At 53.9% G+C, this 18,911-nt stretch overlaps 3 protein-coding genes across 15 annotated transcripts in view; 2 read left to right on the top strand and 1 right to left on the bottom strand.

The window, feature by feature from the left end:
* Positions 1 to 15,806, top strand: part of ERCC1 (ERCC excision repair 1, endonuclease non-catalytic subunit) — a 73,173-nt gene extending 57,367 nt beyond the window's left edge. For 6 of the 12 annotated variants that reach the window (XM_030797361.1, XM_030797358.1, XM_030797357.1 and 3 more), the window contains 7 exons: positions 1,542 to 1,757; positions 2,504 to 2,607; positions 3,888 to 3,987; positions 6,174 to 6,250; positions 8,536 to 8,635; positions 9,477 to 9,548; positions 9,767 to 9,964. In XM_030797361.1, the coding sequence (XP_030653221.1) occupies positions 1,542 to 1,757; positions 2,504 to 2,607; positions 3,888 to 3,987; positions 6,174 to 6,250; positions 8,536 to 8,635; positions 9,477 to 9,548; positions 9,767 to 9,964 (867 nt within the window). Of the gene's footprint in view, positions 1 to 1,541; positions 1,758 to 2,503; positions 2,608 to 3,887; positions 3,988 to 6,173; positions 6,251 to 8,535; positions 8,636 to 9,476; positions 9,549 to 9,766; positions 10,052 to 13,427 lie in introns of those variants that run through there. The other 6 variants (XM_030797363.1, XM_030797356.1, XM_030797367.1 and 3 more) reach the window with 5 other exon arrangements.
* Positions 12,445 to 16,931, bottom strand: CD3EAP (CD3e molecule associated protein). Its single transcript, XM_003277576.4, has 3 exons — positions 16,422 to 16,931; positions 15,905 to 16,046; positions 12,445 to 15,008 (listed from the first exon to the last, which is right to left on the bottom strand). Exons 1-3 carry the CDS (start codon positions 16,441 to 16,443, stop codon positions 13,646 to 13,648), a joined length of 1,527 nt encoding a protein of 508 aa, XP_003277624.2. The 5' UTR covers positions 16,444 to 16,931; the 3' UTR covers positions 12,445 to 13,645.
* Positions 16,797 to 18,911, top strand: part of PPP1R13L (protein phosphatase 1 regulatory subunit 13 like) — a 27,090-nt gene continuing 24,975 nt past the window's right edge. Inside the window, exons 1-2 of one of the 2 annotated variants that reach the window (XM_030797352.1) lie at positions 17,559 to 17,621; positions 18,057 to 18,140. The gene's annotated coding sequence lies outside the window, so the exon portion shown is untranslated. Of the gene's footprint in view, positions 16,849 to 17,558; positions 17,622 to 18,056; positions 18,141 to 18,911 lie in introns of those variants that run through there. The other variant, XM_030797353.1, reaches the window with a different exon arrangement.

Genomic DNA, 18,911 nt, shown 5'->3' with positions numbered 1-18,911 from the left:
ATGGAAGGACGTGGCAATATTGAAATCTCCTTCCTAAGGGAAAACAATCAACTGGTGATGAGCATTAGCTATGAAGAAAAGGAAAGTGGGCTAAGAATATAGGGCGTGATGGGGGAGAGGACCTTCCTACTTTATTTATTTATTTATTTTATTTATTTTTTTTTTTGAGACAGAGTCTCACTCTGTTGCCCAGGCTGGAGTGCACTGGTGCCATCTCAGCTCACTGCAACCTCTGTCTCCTGGGTTCAAGCGATTCTCCTGCTTCAGCCTCCCGAGTAACTGGGATTACAGGAGCGCACCTGGCTAATTTTTGTATTTTTAGTAGAGACGGGTTTCACCATGTTGGTCAGGCTGGTCTCGAACCTCAAGTGATCCGCCCATCTCGGCCTCCCAAAGTGCTGGGATTTACAGGCATGAGCCACCATGCCTGGCCCCTTCCTACTTTAGATAGGAAGGTCAAGGGAGGGCCTCTCTGAGGAGGTGACATCTTGGTAGAGACCTGAAAGAGGTGAGGGAGTGAGCCATGGCGACATCTGGGGTAGAGGGAACAGCCAGTGCCAAAGCCCTGAGGTCAGAGAGAGCCTGCCGCGTTCAAGGGCAGCACGAAGTCCAGTGGGGCTGGAGTAGAGAAAGCAAGGGAGAAGTGGTAGAAGGTGTAGTTTCTGAGGCAAGGAGCAGGGACAGATCTAGAGCCTTGTGGGTGATGATGACAGCTTTGGCTTTCACTCTGAGGCAGGAGCCACCCACCAGCTCTGAGCAGAGGAGGGACATGAGGACTTAGTTAGGGAACAGACTTCCAGGGGGCGAGGGTGTGGGCAAGGAGCTGGTGAGGAAGTGACTTCAGTGGTCCAAGGGTGAAACGCTGGTGGCTGGGACCAGAGTGGAGGCTGAGGAGTGGGGGAGAAGTGGCTGAATTCAGATTTTGAGCTCTCAGCCTTCTGGAAGGGACATTAGGAGGAAGGAGGATGGGCAGCCCTAAAGAGGGAAGAGGGGTCAAGTGCTGTGGCTCACACCTGTAATCCCAGGACTTTGGGAGGCCGAGGCGGGCGGATCACCTGAGGTCAGGAGTTTGAGATCAGCCTGGACAACATGTTGAAACCCTGTCTCTACTAAAAATACAAAAATTAGCCAGCATGGTGGTACATGCCTGTAGTCCCAGCTCTTCGGGAGGCTGAGACAGGAGAATCGCTTGAACCTGGGAGGCGGAGGTTGCGGTGAGCCGAGATCACGCCACTGCACTCCAGCCTGGGTGACAGAGCAAGACTCCATCTCAAAAAAAAAAAAAAAAAAAAAAAAATTAGCTGGGCATGGTGGTGGGCACCTGTAATCTCAGCTACTCGGGAAGCTGAGGCCGAATTGCTTGAACCCGGGAGGTGGAGGTTGCAATGAGCCAAGATAGTGCCACTGCACTCCAGCCTGGGTGACAGAGCAAGACTGTCTCAAAAAAAAAAAAAAAAAGAAAGGGGAGAGGAACTCACAGGGCCTCAGATGTCCCCCGCTCACCCCAACCAGTCCCCTGCAAACTCCCTTTCTCCCCACAGGCCAAGCCCTTATTCAGATCCACACAGAGCCTTCCCACTGTGGACACCTCGGCCCAGGCAGCCCCTCAGACCTATGCTGAATATGCCATCTCACAGCCTCTGGGAGGGGCTGGGGCCACGTGCCCCACAGGGTCAGAGCCCCTGGCAGGAGAGACCCCTAACCAGGCCCTGAAACCCGGGGCAAAATCCAACAGCATCATTGTGAGCCCTCGGCAGGTGAGGAGGGAGATGGAGAAGTGGGGCCTTGAGGTTTTCAGTGGGAAACGCTGTTCTAGGGATGACTCCAGTGGAAGGAGGTCTGAGTTCCAGCCACTTTGTTCTCGCCATTCATTCATTCATTCATTCATTCAACAGCGGTGTGTGGGTTGACAGTGCCCCAGCTCTACTTGCTGGGGCTGTGGCTGTATTGGTGCAGCTCTGTTTCCTGACCCCAGGTTTGTTAATTTATTCAAAATGTACTGAATGAGGCCGGGTGTGGTGGCTCACGCCTGTAATCCCAGCACTTTGGGAGGCTGAGGCAGGTGGATCACCTGAGGTCAGGAGTTCGAGACCAGTCTGGCCAACATGGTGAAACCCCATCTCTACTAAAAACACAAAAATTTGCCGGGCATGAGGGCAGGAAGTGTTCAGGACCACAGGACACGCAGACTGGGGCTGGGGGAGAGGGCTGAGCTGGAGACAGACCCGGGACCCTTTAGGAAAGGCCTGGTACCAGTGGGCGTGGAGGAGAGGAGCCTGGATCAGAGGACCAGGGACTGCCCAGGGTTAGGAGGAGGAGAGAGAAGCTGGAAAAGACCCGGGCACAGGTGGGAGGAGGGAGGAGGTGCGGGAAGAGGTGCGAGGAGGGAGGAGGTGTGGGAAGAGGTGGGAGGAGGGAGGAGGTGCAAGAAGAGGTGGAGGAGGGCCCTGTGGTTACCAAGGGTCATCCCTATTGATGGCTTCTGCCCTTCGTCCCTCCCCAGAGGGGCAATCCCGTACTGAAGTTCGTGCGCAACGTGCCCTGGGAATTTGGCGACGTAATCCCCGACTATGTACTGGGCCAGAGCACCTGTGCCCTGTTCCTCAGGTGAGCTCTGCGGCGCCCCCCCAGCCTTCAGGAAGGGCACCCCACTGGCCTGGGTGGGTCATGTCCCAGTGTTCTGGACTGTTCTATGAGAAACCTCTGGGCATGGTCCTGCAGGTTCTGGGCCTTGGTGGGACCCTGTGTTGGAGGCAGGGGGTCTTGGCCTGGAGGTGCCCAGTGCAACAAGAGCTGTGGCCCAAACTCCTGGGTCTCAGGAAGGAGGGGCTGGGGGCCGGACTCCTGGGTCTGAGGGAGGAGGGGCTGGGGGCCGGACTCCTGGTTCTCAGAAGGGAGGGGCTGGGGGCCGGACTCCTGGGTCTGAGGGAAGAGGGGCTGGGGGCTGGACTCCTGGTTCTCAGAAGGGAGGGGCTGGGGGCTGGACTCCTGGGTCTCAGAAGGGAGGGGCTGGGGGCCGGACTCCTGGGTCTGAGGGAGGAGGGGCTGGGGCCTGAACTCCTGGGTGTCAGGAAGGAGGGGCTGGGGGCTGGACTCCTGGGTCCGAGGGAGGAAGGGCTGGGGGCCGGACTCCTGGGGATCTGAGGGAGGAGGGGCTGGGGCCTAGACTCCTGGGTCTGAGGCAGGAGGGGCTGGGGGCCTGGACTCCTGGGGTCTCAGGGAGGAGGGGCTGGGGGCCTGGACTCCTGGGTCTAAGGGAGGAGGGGCTGGGCCCAGACTCCTGGATCTGACGGAGGAGGGACTGGGTCACTCATGTCCCAGACATCCTTGACTGGAGTTGACGAGAGGCAAGATTTCTCCCATCTCTACCCTAGTTAAACAACTTTCCCCTCCAACCTAGGGGCCCCTCTGCAGACAGGGCCAGAGAGAGGAAGTGAAACCTCCGAGTTCCTGTGCTCCCCGCAGGCTGTGAGAGCTGCAGACTGCTGGGCAGAGCCACTCCTAGTTCCCTGGGTCATGAAGCCCTCACCATAGCCCTCCGAGGCCAGAGCAGATGGGCTGGCAGTGGGCCCTGCTTCCCACCGCGAGCCACACAGTGTCCCCGTGCCCACACTCTCTAGGACCCCTGGCACCTGTTCTCCCCCTGAAGCCCAAGTCTCTTCCCCTCTTCATGAAGAAGCCAGGGGTCTAGTCTTCTGGTAACCACAGCCATGTGGCCTGGCTGCCAATCCCTGCGGAGCATCTTGGAAGAGTGACCTGGGGCAAGTGACTTACCCTCTGTCCCCCGTGCCGTACTCTGAGCCCTTAGTATTCTAGTGAGAGGGAAAAGGGCTTTGGGGGTCTCGAAGAGACTGAGACCTCTCAACTCCCGCTCCCTGCCCCACCAGCCTCCGCTACCACAACCTGCACCCAGACTATATCCATGGGCGGCTGCAGAGCCTGGGGAAGAACTTCGCCTTGCGGGTCCTGCTCGTCCAGGTGGATGTGGTAAGCAGGGGTAGCTCCCTAGCCAGCCTCACTGGGCTTCGAGGTTGTGCAGTGGGCTGTTGAATCCCTTCCAAGAGGAAATGCAGCTAAACCTCAGCCAGAAATGTTTTTCACATCTGAGATTGACATGGGTCACCAAGACACTATGTTGGTAAGGAGAGGGGAGGGCAAAATTATCTATTTCCTCTTTCCCCACATCCCCTTCAGTTAGTCCCAGATCTCTGCCACCTAAATATCTCTTCTTTTTGTTTTTTGTTTGTTTGTTTGTTTGAGACAGAGTTTTGCTCTTGTTGCCCAGGCTGGAATGCAATGAGTCGATCTTGGCTCACTGCAACCTTCGCCTCCGGTCTCAAGCGATTCTCCTGCCTCAGCCTTCTGAGTAGCTGGGATTATAGGCATTCACCACCACACCCGGCTAATTTTTGTATTTTTAGTAGAGACTGGTTTTCACCATGTTGGCCAGGCTGGTCTTGAACTCCTGACCTCAGGTGATCCACCCATCTCGGCCTCCCAAAGGCTGGGATTACAGGCATGAGCCACCGCGCCTGGCCATATCTCTCTCTTTTATTTTTTTAAGACGGAGTCTCCTCTGTCGCCCAGGCTGGAGTGCAATGGCGAGATCTTGGCTCACTGCAACCTCTGCCTCCTGGGTTCAAACGATTCTCCTGCCTCAGCCTCCAGAGCAACAGGGATGACACCAGGCCTGGCTAATTTTTATTGATTGATTGATTGATTGTTTTGAGAGAGAGTCTCGCCCTTTCGCCCATACTGGAGTGTAGTGGTGCAATCTTGGCTCACTGCAACCTCCGCCTCCTGGGTTCAGGTGATTCTCCTGACTCAGCCTCCCGAGTAGCTGGGATTACAGGCGCATTACCACCATGACCGGCTAATATTTTGTATTTTTAGTAGAGACGGGGTTTCACCATGTTGATCAGGCTTGTCTTGAACTTCTGATCTCAGGTGATCCCAAAGTGTTGAGATTACAGGCGTGAGCCACCCCCACCGGGTGATTTTTTTTTTAATTTTTAGAGACAGGGGCTTCCTATGTTACCCAGTCTGGTCTTGAACTCCTAGCCTCAAGCAATCTTCTGCCATTGGGTCGGGTGCAGTGGCTCATGCCTGTAATCCTAGCTCTTTGAGAGGCTGAGGCAGGAGGATCACTTGAGGCCAAGAGTTCGAGACTAATCTGGGCAACATAGTGAAGACCCCATCTCTACAAAATACAAAAAATATGGTGGTGTGCACCTATAGTCCCAGCTACTTGGGAGGCTGAGGCAGGAGAATTGCTTGAACCCGAGAGGTGGAGGTTGTAATGAGCCAAGATCATGTCACTGCACTCCAGCCTGGGCAACAGAGTGAGACACTGTCTGAAAAAAAAAAAAATCATAAAACTCCCATGGCTCCTAAGCACCCTAGGAGAAAGTTCTGCTCCCTTCCATGACCTATGGGGTCCTGTGTGACCTCCAACCTCTACCCAGTTCTCCAGGCGCCTCTCTAAGATTCCATGCTCCTCATGGAATTTCACATCCTCTCTCCCATAGGGAGCGAATTATAATTCCTCAAGCCCTCTTTCCCCTCCCATCCTTTGCCCATGCTGTTCTGTATGTCTGGAATTCCCTTTTCTGGTCTCCTTTTCATCCTTTCCTCCTCCTCATCCTCCTTTGGGTCTCAGCTCAAATGTCCCCTCCTTCAAGAAGCCCTCCCTGATCCCCCAGGCAGGCTCAGTCCCTCTTCTGGCTCCCACATCGCAGCCCTGGCCACTCCAGATCATCAATGTCTGGGGACAGGTCTGTCCTGCTCATCAGACTGTGAGCCCTGGGAGGGCAGAGTCAGGGCTGTCTCAGCCACTGCTGGGTCCTAGCACTGCTTAGCACGGGCCGGGCACCCAGTAGGAGCTTAGAGAGTGACAATTGGGTGAGAGGCTCTTGGCATCCTGAGCTACTGTGTTTTCAGGCTTTAATTCCTTTTTTGTTCTTTTTTTTTTTTTTTGAGACAGAGTCTCGTTCTGTTGCCCAGGTTGGAGTGCAGTGGCGCGACCTTGGCTCACTGCAACCTCTGCCTCCCGGGTTCAAGCAATTCTCCCGCCTCAGCTTCCCTAGTAGCTGGGATTACAGGAGCCTGCCACCATGCCTGGCCCATTTTTGTAATTCCTGGCTTCTAGGTTTCTAATTCTGTTTCTCCTCCAGAAAGATCCCCAGCAGGCCCTCAAGGAGCTGGCTAAGATGTGTATCCTGGCCGACTGCACACTGATCCTTGCCTGGAGGTGAGATGAGGGCTTCTCCGCCTCATTCAGGCTCCACCTGGGATTGGTCCCTGCTCCCCGATCCCTCGCTGCCCAGCCCTCCCCTTCTCCTTCCTGTGTGGGCCAGATGCAGGCACTGCCTCTCTCTGGCCTTCAGTTTCCTCATCTGTAACACAAGGTCTTAATTTTTTTTTTTTTTTTTTTTTGATACAGAGCCTCACTGTCCCCCAGGTTGAAGTGCAGTGGCACGATCTCGGCTCTGCCTTGGGGGTTCAAGCAATTCTCCTGCCTCAGCCTCCCAAGTAGCTGGGATTGCAGGTGTGCATCACCACGCCCAGCTAATTTTTTTGTATTTTTAGTAGAGACGGGGTTTTGCCATGTTGGCCAGGCTGGTCTTGAACTCCTGACCTCAGGTGATCCTCCCGCCTCACCCTCCCAAAGTGCTGGGATTACAGGCGTGAGCCACTGTGCCCGGCTGGAAGCTGAACATTTCATGACGTTGGCTTCTTGCTGCAGTGGGAAAATAAGCAATGCTTCTGGTTTTCCTCCTGTCAAACCCAGTACAAACACTTTGTGTGCTGACTTCCCTTCCAAAATAGCTAACATTTCTTCAGCAGTGCCAGGCGCGGCTTTTGGCACTTACAGAGCATTCCAGAGTATTCTCTGATCTTCACAGTCATACCATCCTCCCCACTTTGTTATTAATTTTTTTTTTTTTTTTTTTTTTTTAGCAACTATGAACACATTTAATGAGAAGGTTAGAAAGGACTTGGGGAGGTGGACATTAGGATTACTGAGAAATCTGGGGAGGGAAGCTTGCTAAGCCTTCCTGGAGGTTCAGCTCCTCGTTGTCCCCTTCAAATGGTAGAGTCACTGGCCGATGCTATGTCATGCAGCTGGTGGTGGAAGGAGAGTCGGGCTTTCCTGCTGAAGTAGGCACCAGGCCCTGGCCAGGATACCCCTCCCTCAGCCATGATGGGGGCCATAGCTGGACTGGAATCTGGAGGGGTAGCAGGACTCAGGCCTGCTCCTCTTTCAGTCCCCTGCTGTCTCCGGCACCCACACCATGGGAAACACCATGCCCCCTTCAGACACATCTCAACAGTGAAGTCTATTATTAATTTTTTGAGACAGGGTCTTGCTCTGTTGCTGAGGCTGGAGTGCAGTGGTGCTATCACAGGTTACTGAAGCCTCAACTTACCAGGCTCAGGCAGTCCTCCTGCCTCAGCCTCCTGAGCAGCTGAGACTAAAGGCACGCACCACCACACCTGGCTAATTTTTAATTTTTTGTGGAGACGACACCTTGCTATGTTGTCCCGGCTGGTCTCGAACTCCTGAGCTCAAGTGATCCTCCTGCCTCAGCCTCCCAAAGTGCTGGGATTACAAGCATGAGCCACTATGCCTGACCACCCCACTTTACAGTGAGGAAACTGAGGCCCAGAGAGCAAACCACTGGCCCAGGGTTACCCAGGCAGAAGTGGGGTCGGGCCCCCAAGAGCTCGCCTGTAGCCAGAAAAGATATCAAGATGCGCCCAGCAGTGGTTACTACCAGGTTGTATTTGGCAGGGGGGATGGGCTGGAACTTTGATTTTTAGCATCAACAATTTTTTTTTTTTTTTTTTTTTTTTTTTGAGACGGAGTCTTCACTCTGTCGCCCAGGCTGGAGTACAGTGGCTCAGTCTCGGCTCACTGCAAGCTCCGCCTCCCAGGTTCACGCCATTCTCGTGCCTCAGCCTCCCAAGTAGCTGGGACTACAGGCGCCTGCCACCACGCCCGGCTAATTTTTTGTATTTTCAGTAGAGATGGGGTTTCTCCATGTTGGCCAGGATGGTCTCGATCTCCTGACCTCGTGATCCGCCCACCTCGGCCTCCCAAAGTTCTGGGATTACAGGTGTGAGCTACCGCGCCCATCCATTTTTTTTTTTTTTTTTGAGATGGAGTTTTACTCCTGTTGCCCAAGCGGGAGTGCAATGGTGTGATCTCGGCTCACTGCAACCTCCGCCTCCCGGGTTCAGGCGATTCTACTGCCTCAGCCTCCTGAGTAGCTGGGACTACAGGCACGTGCCACCAAGCCCAGCTACTTTTTTGTATTTTTAGTAGAAACGGGGTTTCACCATGTTGGCCAGGCTGGTCTCAAACTCCTGACCTCAGATGATCCGCTGGCCTCATCATCCCAAAGTGCTGGGATTACAGGTGTGAGCCACTGCGCCCGGCCTAGTATTGGCAGTTCTTACGACTGACCATAATGAAGCAAATCTACAATCTGATACCTCACCTCCCGGCTGCCCTGTATCCTGTTATCCCAGCCCCGAGGAAGCTGGGCGGTACCTGGAGACCTACAAGGCCTATGAGCAGAAACCAGCGGACCTCCTGATGGAGAAGCTAGAGCAGGACTTCGCCTCCCGGGTGAGGCCACCTCACCTTCCATCCCTGCCTGGGCCTCCCCGCAGCTCCTGGGTGGTTGAGCTTCAGTTCCAATCTTAAGGCACTGTCCATTCATCCCTGGGCCTCGTCTTCCCTGGCCCATCCCACCAAAACTGCAGCTAGAGGGGTTTTCCTGAGCACAAATCTGCTGCTACCCTCCCCAGCTCAAAACCCTCCCATGGCTCCCCAGTACCTCGAGGGAAAGCCCAGGCTTCTCACCAGGCTCAACAAGGGTCCGTCAGGCTCAGAAGCCCTGTGGCCCCCACTTCACACTTCACTTCTCCCAGGCCTAGCTCACTTCTCCAAGCACTTGCCCCTTCTGTTCCCTCTGCCCAATTACCTGCCTAATTCCTCTTTTTTTTTTTTTTTTTTTTTTTTTGAGGTGGGAGTCTCACTCTGCTGCCCAGGCTAGAGTGCAATGGCATGATCTCAGCTCACTGCAACCTCTGCCTCCCGGGTTCAAGTGATTCTCCTGCCTGAGCCTCCCGAGTAGCTGGGACTACAGGTGCCCGCAACCATGCCTGTCTAATTTTTGTATTTTTTAGTAAAGATGGGGTTTCACTATGTTGGCCAGGCTGGTCTTGAACTCCTGGCCTCAGGTGATCCTCCCGCCTTGGCCTCCCAAAGTGCTGGGATTATTAGGCATGAGCCACCACGCCCAGCCTGAGATGACTTTTTAATCAGTTGGGAAAAAAAGCGTTTATTGAGTGCTTCCTGCATGCCAGGCAGTCTGGGGACACAGCTGTGACCCAGCCCCGCCCTCCTAGGCTCAGTCTTCCTGGCCTTTCTTCTTCCGACACACTCCTGCCTCCACCCTTTCCAGGTGACTGAATGTCTGACCACCGTGAAGTCAGTCAACAAAACGGACAGTCAGACCCTCCTGACCACATTTGGAGTAAGGAATGGCTCCCCTGCCCCATAGGCATTTCTGTCCCCTTGCCTTTTTTAGAAAGCCTGTCACCCATTTCCTTCCATCTCCCTGCCCACCCCTTGGCCCGTCCTGCCTTCCCACAGGCCCTCACCTCCCCCAGGAAATATCTGAGGCCCCTCCTCAGCTGGGACAGGGGAGGCTTTTGTGCTCAACTGCCCTGACCCCTCGCTTTCACCTTTCAGTCTCTGGAACAGCTCATCGCTGCATCGAGAGAAGATCTGGCCTTATGCCCAGGCCTGGGCCCTCAGAAGGTAAGAGCTCTGGGAAAGAACCCAAGGAGTTGGGGGAAGGAGGGAGCCCCAAATAAACACAACCTGAGACCCCAAAGTTTTAAGGTGAAAAAAGAACCAAAGACCAGACACAGTGGCTTCCGCCTGTAATCCCAACACTTTGGGAGGCCAAGGCGGGAGGACTGCTTGAGGCCAGAAGTTGGAGACCAGCCTGGGCAAGTGAACACCTCACTTCTAAAAATAAAAAAAACTAGCTGGGCATGGTGGTGTGAGCTTGCTACATGCCTGTAGTCTCAGCTACTGGAGAGACTGAGGTGGGAGGATCGCTTGAGCCCAGGAGGTTGAGGCTGCAGTGAGCTATAAGCGTGTTCCTATGCTCCAGCCTGGGTGACAGAGCGATCCTGTCTCAAAGCAGAAGCAATCCAATGAGGAAGAATGAAACTAGATAGCTCTCTCTCGCCATATACAAAAATCAAATCAAAGTGGATTACAGACTTAAATCTAAGACCTCAATGCATGAAACTTCTGTAAGAAAACATTGAGAAGCTCTCCAGGACATTGAACTGGGCAGAGATTTCTTGAGTAATGTCCTATAAGCATAGGAAACTAAAGCAAAATGGACAAATGGGATCACATCAAGTTAAAAAGCTTCTAAGCCAGGTGCGGTGGCTTGGGCCTGTAATCCCAAGCACTTTGGGAGGCTGAGGCGGCTGGATCACCTGAGGTCAGGAGTTTGGGACCAGCCTGGCCAACATGGAGACACCCCATCTTTACTAAAAATACAAAAAAGTAGCCAGGTATGGTGGCACATGCCTGTAATCCCAGCTACTTGGAAGGCTAAGGCAGGACAATCGTTTGAACCCAGGAGGTGGAGGTTGCAGTGAGCCAAGATAGCGCCATTGCACTCCAGCCTGGGCAACAAGAGTGAAACTCTGTCTCAAAAATTAAAAAAAAAAAAAAAAAGAATAAAAAGCTTCTGCACAGCAAAGGAAACATTCCACAAAGTGAAGAGACAACACACAGAATGGGAGAAAATATTTGCAAACTAACCATCGGACAAGGAATCAATAACCAGAAGGTAAGAGTTCTAACAACTCTATAGGATAAAATATAATAATCCAATCAAAAAGTGGGCAAAATATTTGAATTAACATTTCTCAAAAGACATACAAATGGCAAGCAGGCATATGAAAAGGTGCTCCACATCATTGATCCTCAGAAAAATGCGAATCAACACTACAATGAGGCTGGGCGCAGTGGCTCAAGCCTGTAATCCCAGCACTTTGGGAGGCCGAAGCAGGCGATCACTTGAGGTCAGCAGTTCAAGATCAGCCTGGCCAACATGGCAAAACTCCATCTCTACTAAAAATACAAAAATTAGCTGGGTGTGGTGGCGCATGCCTGTAATCCCAGCTACTTGGGTGGCTGAGGCAGGAGAATCTCTTGAACCCGGAAGACAGAGGTTGCAGTGAGCTGAGATCACACCACTGCACTCCAGCCTGGGCAACAAGTGAAAAAAACAAAACAAAACAAAAAACCCAAAAATAAACTATAATGAGATACCATCTCAGCTCCATTAAAATGGCTTATTTATTTATTTTTTTGAGACGGAGTCTCGCTCTGTTGCCCAGGCTGGAGTGCAATGGCATTATCTCGGCTCACTGCAACCTCTGTCTCCTGGGTTCAAGCGATTCTTCTGCCTCAGCCTCATGAGTAAATGGGATTACAGGCACCCGCTACCATGCCCAGCTAGTTTTTGTATTTTTAGTAGAGATGGGGTTTCCCCAGGTTGGTCAGGCTGGTCTCCTGACCTCAGGTGATCCACCCACCTCAGCCTCCCAAAGTGCTGGGATTACAGGCGTGAGCCACCGCTCCCGGCCTTAAAATGGCTTTTATCCAAAGGACAGGTAATAACAAATGGTGGTGAGGATGTGAAGAAAAGGGAACTCTCGTATACTTTTGGTGGGAATGTAAATTAGTACAACCATTATGGAAAACAGTTTGGAGGCTCCTCTAAACACTGAAAGTTGAGCTTCCACATGATCCAGCAATCCCACTGCTGGGTATATCCCCAAAGAAAGGAAATCAGTGTATGGAACAGGCATCTGCACTCCTGTTTGTTGCAGTGCAGTTCACATTGCCAAGATTTGGAACTAACCTGTGTCCATCAGCAGATGACCAGCCAAAGAAAATGTGGTACTTATACACAATGGAGTACTCTTCAGCCATAAAAAAGAACAAGATCCTGGCTGGACGCGGTGGCTCACACCTCTAATCCCAGCACTCTGGGAGGCCGAGGCGGGCAGATCACTTGAGGCCAGGAGTTCGAGACCAGCCTGGCCAACATGGTGAAACCTCATCTCTACTAAAAGTAAAAAAATTAGCTGAGTGTGGTGGCGCATGCCTGTAATCTCAACTACTTGGGAGACTGAGGCAGGACAATTGCTTGAATCTGGGAGGCGGAGGTTGCAGTGAGCCAAGATTGTGCCACTGCACTCCAGCCTGGGCGACACAGCGAGACCTTTTTCCCAAAAAAAAAAAAAAAACCAACAACATGAGATCCTGTCAATTACAACATAATGAACTGGGGATTATTATGTTAAGTGAAATAAGCCAGGCACAGAAAGACAAACGTCGCATGTTCTTACTTATTTGTGTATCTAAAAATCAAAACAATTAAACTCATGGAGATAGAGTAGATGGAGGCTGGGGAGGGTAGTTAGGGGCTGGCAGGGAGATGGGGAAGGTTAATGGGTACCACACACACACACAAGAGAAAGAATGAATAAGACATACTATTTGATAATACAACCAGGTGACTATAGTCAATAATAATGGTACATTTTAAAATAACTTGGCCGTGTGCGGTGGCTCACACCTGTTATCCCAGCACTTTGGGAGGTCAAGGCAGGCGGATCACGAGGTCAGGAGTTCGAGACCAGCCTGGCCAATATGGTGAAACCCCGTCTCTACTAAAAATACAAAAATTAGCCGGGCATGGTGGTGGGCACCTGTAGGCCCAGCTACTCGGGAGGCTGAGGCAGGAGAATTGCTGGAACCCAGGAGGCGGAGGTTGCAGTGAGCCAAGATCAAACCACTGCACTCCAGCCTGGGTGACATCACGAGACCGTCTCAAAAAAATAATAATAACTTAGCCAGGCGCGGTGGCTCACATCTATAATCCCAGCACTGGGAGGCCGAGGCAGGCGGATCAGGAGGTCAGGAGATTGAGACCATCCTGGCTAACCTGGTGAAACCCCATCTCTACTTAAAAAAAAAAAAAAAAAAAAAATTAGCTGGGGAGGGGCCTGTAGTCCCAGCTACTCGGGAGGCTGAGGCAGAATGGCGTGGGAACCCGGGAGGTGGAGCCTGCATTGAGCTGAGATCGCGCCACTGCACTCCAGCTTGGGCGACAGAGCGAGTCTCCGTCTCAAAAAAAAAAAAATTAATAATAATAATAACTTAAAAAGATTGTAACTGGCTTGTTTGTAACTCAATGGATAAATGCTTGAGGGTGTAGGGGAAAATAAAGAACCAAAACCCCACTCTAGATTTACCCAGGAAACAGCTCCTTTAATGACTGGTTCCTCATTTTTTTCTCCCTCCCATCCAGGCCCGGAGGCTGTTTGATGTCCTGCACGAGCCCTTCCTGAAAGTACCCTGATGACCCCAGCTGCCAAGGAGACCCCCGGTGTAATAATAAAGCATCCTCCCAGGCCAGGCTGGCTGCGCTGGTGCAGTCTCTGGGGAGGGGTTCTGGGGGTGTCACCTTCTGGTGGCCCAGGTGGGCACCTTCAGCTTTCTTTAGTTCCTCAGTTTCCCGGGGGCAGACTACACAGGCTGCTGCTGCTGCTTCTTCCGCTTCTTGTCCCGGCCTGTGGGAGCCTCCTCCCCAGGCTCTGAATTCAGTGGTGGCCCTGGCATCTCCTCTTGGGGCACTGTCTCTGGCATCCGGCTTTCCTGACTCTGCTTCTTCCTCTTCTTGGTGGATCCCGGAGTTGCCCTGGCCTCAGGCTGTCCCTCCCCTGGCAGTTCAAGCTGTAGTGGCTGAATCAGCTCAGTCATTGTGTGACCTCTCTCTTTCTTCTTCTTTTTGGTGGATGCGGGAGCTGCCTGAGGCTCAAGGTCATCCGACAGCTCAGGCTCCACCACCTCTGTCTCTGGCTCCACTGTGGCATTTTGCTGTTTTTCTTTCTTCCTCTTCTTTTTGGGAGCTGCCAGAGCTGCCTGGGCCTGAGGCTCCGCTCCTTCTGGCTGTTGAGGCTCCATCATCCCCCCTGGGAACTCCAGAGGCTTCATCTCTGGCTCCACTGGCTCCATCGCCTCCGTCCCTGGCTCCATCATTGCAATCTGTCCCTTTTCTTTTTTCCTCTTCTTTGTAGAGGGCAGAGGGATGGCTTCATCCAGTGGCTCCACCTTCACCTGTGGCTGAGACTCAACTGTCACTCCCTCCTCTGGCTCCATCCCTTCCGTCCCCTTTTGCCTCTTTCTCTTTTTGGTCCGGGACAGGACTGTGTCTTCTAGAGGCTCAGTGTTAATCTGTTCCTGCTTCACTGTCTTGTCTTCTGGCTCGAAGGTTTCTGTCCCTTTGGGCTTCTTCCTCTTCTTGGTGGTGGATGGGAACAGCACTCCCAGAGGCTCCAGTGTCTCCACTGTGGGCTCTGTCCCCACAGGTCCTGCCGCCTCTGCTTCTTTCAGCTGCTGATTTTTTTTCTTCTTCTTCTTCCGCACATCCATTTCTGGGGACCCCAAAGCCATGTCCACCTCCAGGGCCCCGTGCCCATTCACTGCCTCCTGAGTGACTGGGGCCTCCGTCACCTGCATCTCCTTTTTCTTCTTCCCTGAGGTGAGCAGGTTGGGGGCCAAGGCTGACCTAGGCCCTGTGACTGGTGGGTTGCCCCCAAAGGCACAGAACCGAGGCCTCAGGCCAGGAGGGATCTGTGGTGGGGGACTTGCTGGGATGGGCTGCAGAGGGCTCCCTGACAGGGATTGCTGGGGACTCTCAAGGATCCTCAGGGTGCCCTGGGGGGCTGAGGCACAGGTGAATCCACCTCCTGCCTCCGTTGAGGGGGCCAGCAGGGTCGCTTCTCCAGCCTGGGGACAGCTGCTGAGGACTCGATAGCGGTGCCGCTTGCCTGCCAACTTGCCCTTGACAATCTGGGAGCCAGAGAGAGGCACATGCCGCCCATTGAAGCTACAGAGAGAAACAGGGAGGGCAGAGGCTTAAGTGGAACAGGAGAGGGAAGGTTTTTATTTATTTATTTTTTTTGAGACAGAGTCTTGCTCTGTTGCCTAGGCTGGAGTGCAGTGGCACAATCTTGGCTCACTGCAACCTCCACCTCCTGGGTTCAAGCGATTCTCCTGCCTCAGCCTCTCAAACAGCTGGGATTACAGGCACCTGCCACCACGCCTGGCTAATTTTTGTATTTTTAGTAGAGACAGAGTTTCACCATGTTGGCCAGGCTGGTCTTGAACTCCTGACCTCAAGTGATCTGCCTGTCTTGGCCTCCCAAAGTGATGGGATTACAGGCACGAGCCACTGCACCTGGCTGGCCTCTGGTTTTTAATAAAACATGACTAGAGTGACTCCATCTTAAAGTGAGTAGCTAGGCACTTACAAGGTTCATGCTAATGGCCTGAAAATAACCACATCCAAGGCTGACCACCAATTATAATTACAGAATATTTATGGCCACACAGGACATGTTCCACCAAGCCTGCAGAATGTCCAAATGTCCTAAGAATGCAGCCCCCATTACTTAAATATAACATAAATGAGCAAGCTTAGGTTGCAGGATTAATGGTCGTGGATAACGCTAGTAGCCCCTACCTTTAGTGAGCTTATCTGCACACTCCAAGTTTAACTATAGTTCCTTATAGTTTCTTATAAGTAGAGATACTAACAACGGGCTGTGCGTTTCTCCTCCTGCTTTCTGAGGACACTCTACTCTGTAAAGGAGTAGTTTCCAATAAACTTGCTTCTTTCACTGTGCTCTGTGACTCACCTCGAATTCTTTCCTGTGACAAATTCAAGAACCCGCCCTTGGGGTCTGGACCGGGACCCTCTTTTCCGTCAACAAGACCACTCACCAGTCTGGGGCAAAGTCTGCAGGGGCCTGAATAAGCCACAGCTCCGTATCTGGACCCGTCAGCGCCTCCAAGGAGAAACGAGGGGACTCTGAGGCTTGGGGCTTCGCGGTAAAATTGGGGGGACAAGAGAACCGAGCAGCATCTGCAACAGAAGGGGAAATCGGGTCGACTGACACCTCCTTGCCGGTCCAATCTTGCAGGGCGCGCCTATCGGTCCATTGGTCTTAACCTCGTGAGCACTCCAGTCCCCTCAACCTGGTTCCTCCTTTCTGCCCACCTGTTCCCCAGGGGCGACCTCAATTTCACCGATCCAACCCCTGGGGGCGCCTTGCTCTCCACGGGTAGCCCCCCACAAGATAACCCTCTCTTCGTTTGAATTCCCGTTCGCCCACTGGGAATGCACGCTCTTCGCAAGTTCTGCTTCCAGGTACGCCTCCTTTTCCGCCCGAACCCTCTCGGGCGCCCCTTTCTCCTTCCACAAGCGCACCCTCCGCACCCCGTCAACCCGCACGCTCACCGCCGGCCTGAGGCTCCTCCATCCCGGGACCCACACCACAGGCAACCCGGTAGCCCGGGCTGCTCGCACCAGGTTGCAGACCACGTGGATCCAAAGGGGTAGGGCCTCATCCGGGAGCGCCCAACTGGTGCAGGAGCGCGGGGGTAGGCATCGCTCGACTCTCGTTCTGCAGGAAAAACTGGGGGAAATTTCAACATGTGCAGAGCAGAAAACCGAGGAAGAAGTCTTTTTCCGAAAAATGTATTCCCGAAAGCCGCTGATTCGCTGTTTTGCTGGAGGCAGAGGCCCGTCGGGTCCCGATGCGTCGCCCCCATCGTCTGTCCAATATGGTTTGTTGCAACGCCTCCTTAAAGGGGCAGCCACACTGCTCTTCCTAAGCCTTAAAGAGACAGGACGGTCGATTGGTCTGAAATTCTTAAAGAGACAGGTAAGAATCCTAGTTAGCAGGGCTGTGCTTTCTGTGTTAAATGCCTTCTGGGGAGGCCCAGATGCGTCGGAAGTTCAGAACTTGACTGGGAGAAGCGGGAAAATGGAGAAATAGGGGCAATCCGTCCGGAGGGCGTGAAGTTCCAGCCAGGGGCGGGACTTCTGGACTCCGGGGGAGCGGGAAACATAGGAGGAGGAGCCTGTGGTTCTCGAGGGCGGAGCCTCGGATCCAGGAGCCCCACACGCGTGGAGTGGTGCTGGGCACGGTGTAGCGCTTGTGGATCAAATGGGACTTGTAGATGCCCTCGGGGGTTTAGTCTCATGCGTGGGAAACCTCGATGACTTTCAGGAAGGGACTGATCGGCGACTCCTCCCTGCCCCAGGGCGCGTGTAAACAGCGGCACGTGGACGCAGATTTGGGGGACGCACCCACTTCCCTTCCCACTGGGGCCGCCCCGCGTTGGGCGGCGGTTGGAGCCGCGGGACGGTGGCTAGACAGGGTGACCCGACTGCATTCCTGGCCGGTGTGTCAGCGCCTCTTCCCGCCCCCTCTGCCAAGATTTAGGATCCTACTCCAGAATTGGGGCACCCCTTCTCCCCAGGTGGGAGAGGCTTTCCAGAGCGGAGGGAGGGTCAAGGGGAAGGGGAAATGTTTCCCCTATCCGGGATCTCCAGACGGTTTCCTTCGCGTAGGCGAGAGAGACACCGGGGTGCAGCCCCTGCCGTCTCCAGGACTACAATTCCCAGAGGACCCGAGGCACGGAGTCGCCCGAGGTCGGTCGCGGAGGCTGCTGGGGGTTGTAGTCCAAACTAAGATTTTGAACTCTTGCAGGAACATCCTTTAAAAATCCAACCTGCACTTTTTATCGACGGGGAGATTCGGGCTCAGGGACCCTGGGGGATACTGATCAGGAAAGGGGAAACTGCGCCTGAAGGGGTGGGGCAAGACTGACTCAGGAGTCAGTCTCCAGCCACAGCTAGGCAGGCGTCTCGGCTCTTCTGTATCTCCCTAGCCAGGTCGCTCTCGGCTTCTGGGCCTCGCCCTTCCTGTCTGTGAAATGGACTCTGGGTGAATCCAAATGGGATCGTCTCGGGCTACGTCCTGTCTCTCCGGGACTACAAGTCCCAAGGTGCTCGAGGCGACCTCGGCTCCCCCTCCCCTCCGGGACCCGCCTCCAGCCCAAGTCACGTCGTCTAACCTGTTCCCAGCTCCTGCCCCGCCCCGTTCTCCGCTCCCCGAAGCCGGAGCCCGAGCCGGAGGAAGCCCCCCGGTGCCAGGATCTGCCCGGATCCGTGAGTTTCACCCTCCTGGGGACCAGAGGCTCTGAAAAAGCCCAACACCCGCGTCCCTGGGAAGATTGGGAGGGGACTCGGACGCCAGGTCCCAGGGCGGAATTTGGGGCGCGCCGACACCTGGATACTTAGAAGGAAACTCCGATGCCTGTTTTACTGGAGGGAAGGAAAGCGGGTTCGGATGCATGAATTTTTGGAATGGAGGGATTCGACCCCTTCATCCCGGGGACACGTTGGAGCTGGAATTCCTGAGTCCCTCGAACTGGGGGACTCTAGGAAGCCGAGTCTTTGGGTAGTACAGGGGTTCGAATCCCCGAGTCTTGGTCAGAAATGAGAGGCTCAGACTGGTGGGGCTCAGGGTGGAATGGGTGACCACCCTGCCACCCTCAAGCTGCTGTCTCGACCGATCTTCTAGGTCTCTCAGCAGAATTAAGGGTGGGGCAGGGATAGTGGAGCCTGGGTTCCTGAAGTGGAGCAGGACAGGTACCCGGGGTCCCTCCGGAGGCTGTGTCCCGATTCTACCCCGACTTTTCGGCTCGGGGATGGGGGTGGGGGAGGAGAGAAAACACCGAGGCAGATCTCCAACCTCCTCTGTGCCGCTGAGCGAACCCAACATGTCATTAACCTGGGCGTCAGACCTGCCTAACCAGAGAAGGGACATCCGCCCTAGGGCACCCCCTGGCGGAGGTGGGCTCCCCTATTGCCTTATGGGGTGGGAGACAGCTAGGTTTGCAGAGGTAGTTCTAGAACCCAGGGCAGAATTCCGGAAAG

This window comes from Nomascus leucogenys, chromosome 17 (genome assembly GCF_006542625.1).
Source record: "Nomascus leucogenys isolate Asia chromosome 17, Asia_NLE_v1, whole genome shotgun sequence".
In the NCBI taxonomy this organism is placed as follows: Eukaryota; Metazoa; Chordata; class Mammalia; order Primates; family Hylobatidae; genus Nomascus; species Nomascus leucogenys.
This window is presented reverse-complemented; position numbering and strand designations above follow the sequence as displayed.

Coding starts and splice junctions, on each gene's coding strand:
- CD3EAP (XM_003277576.4), bottom strand. CDS start 16,443: ATGGAGGAGCCTCAGGCCGGCG. Junction 16,047..16,421: donor GGAGGAGCCTCAGGCCGGCG/GTGAGCGTGCGG, acceptor CTTCTGTTGCAG/ATGCTGCTCGGTTCTCTTGT. Junction 15,009..15,904: donor GCAGACTTTGCCCCAGACTG/GTGAGTGGTCTT, acceptor TTCTCTCTGTAG/CTTCAATGGGCGGCATGTGC.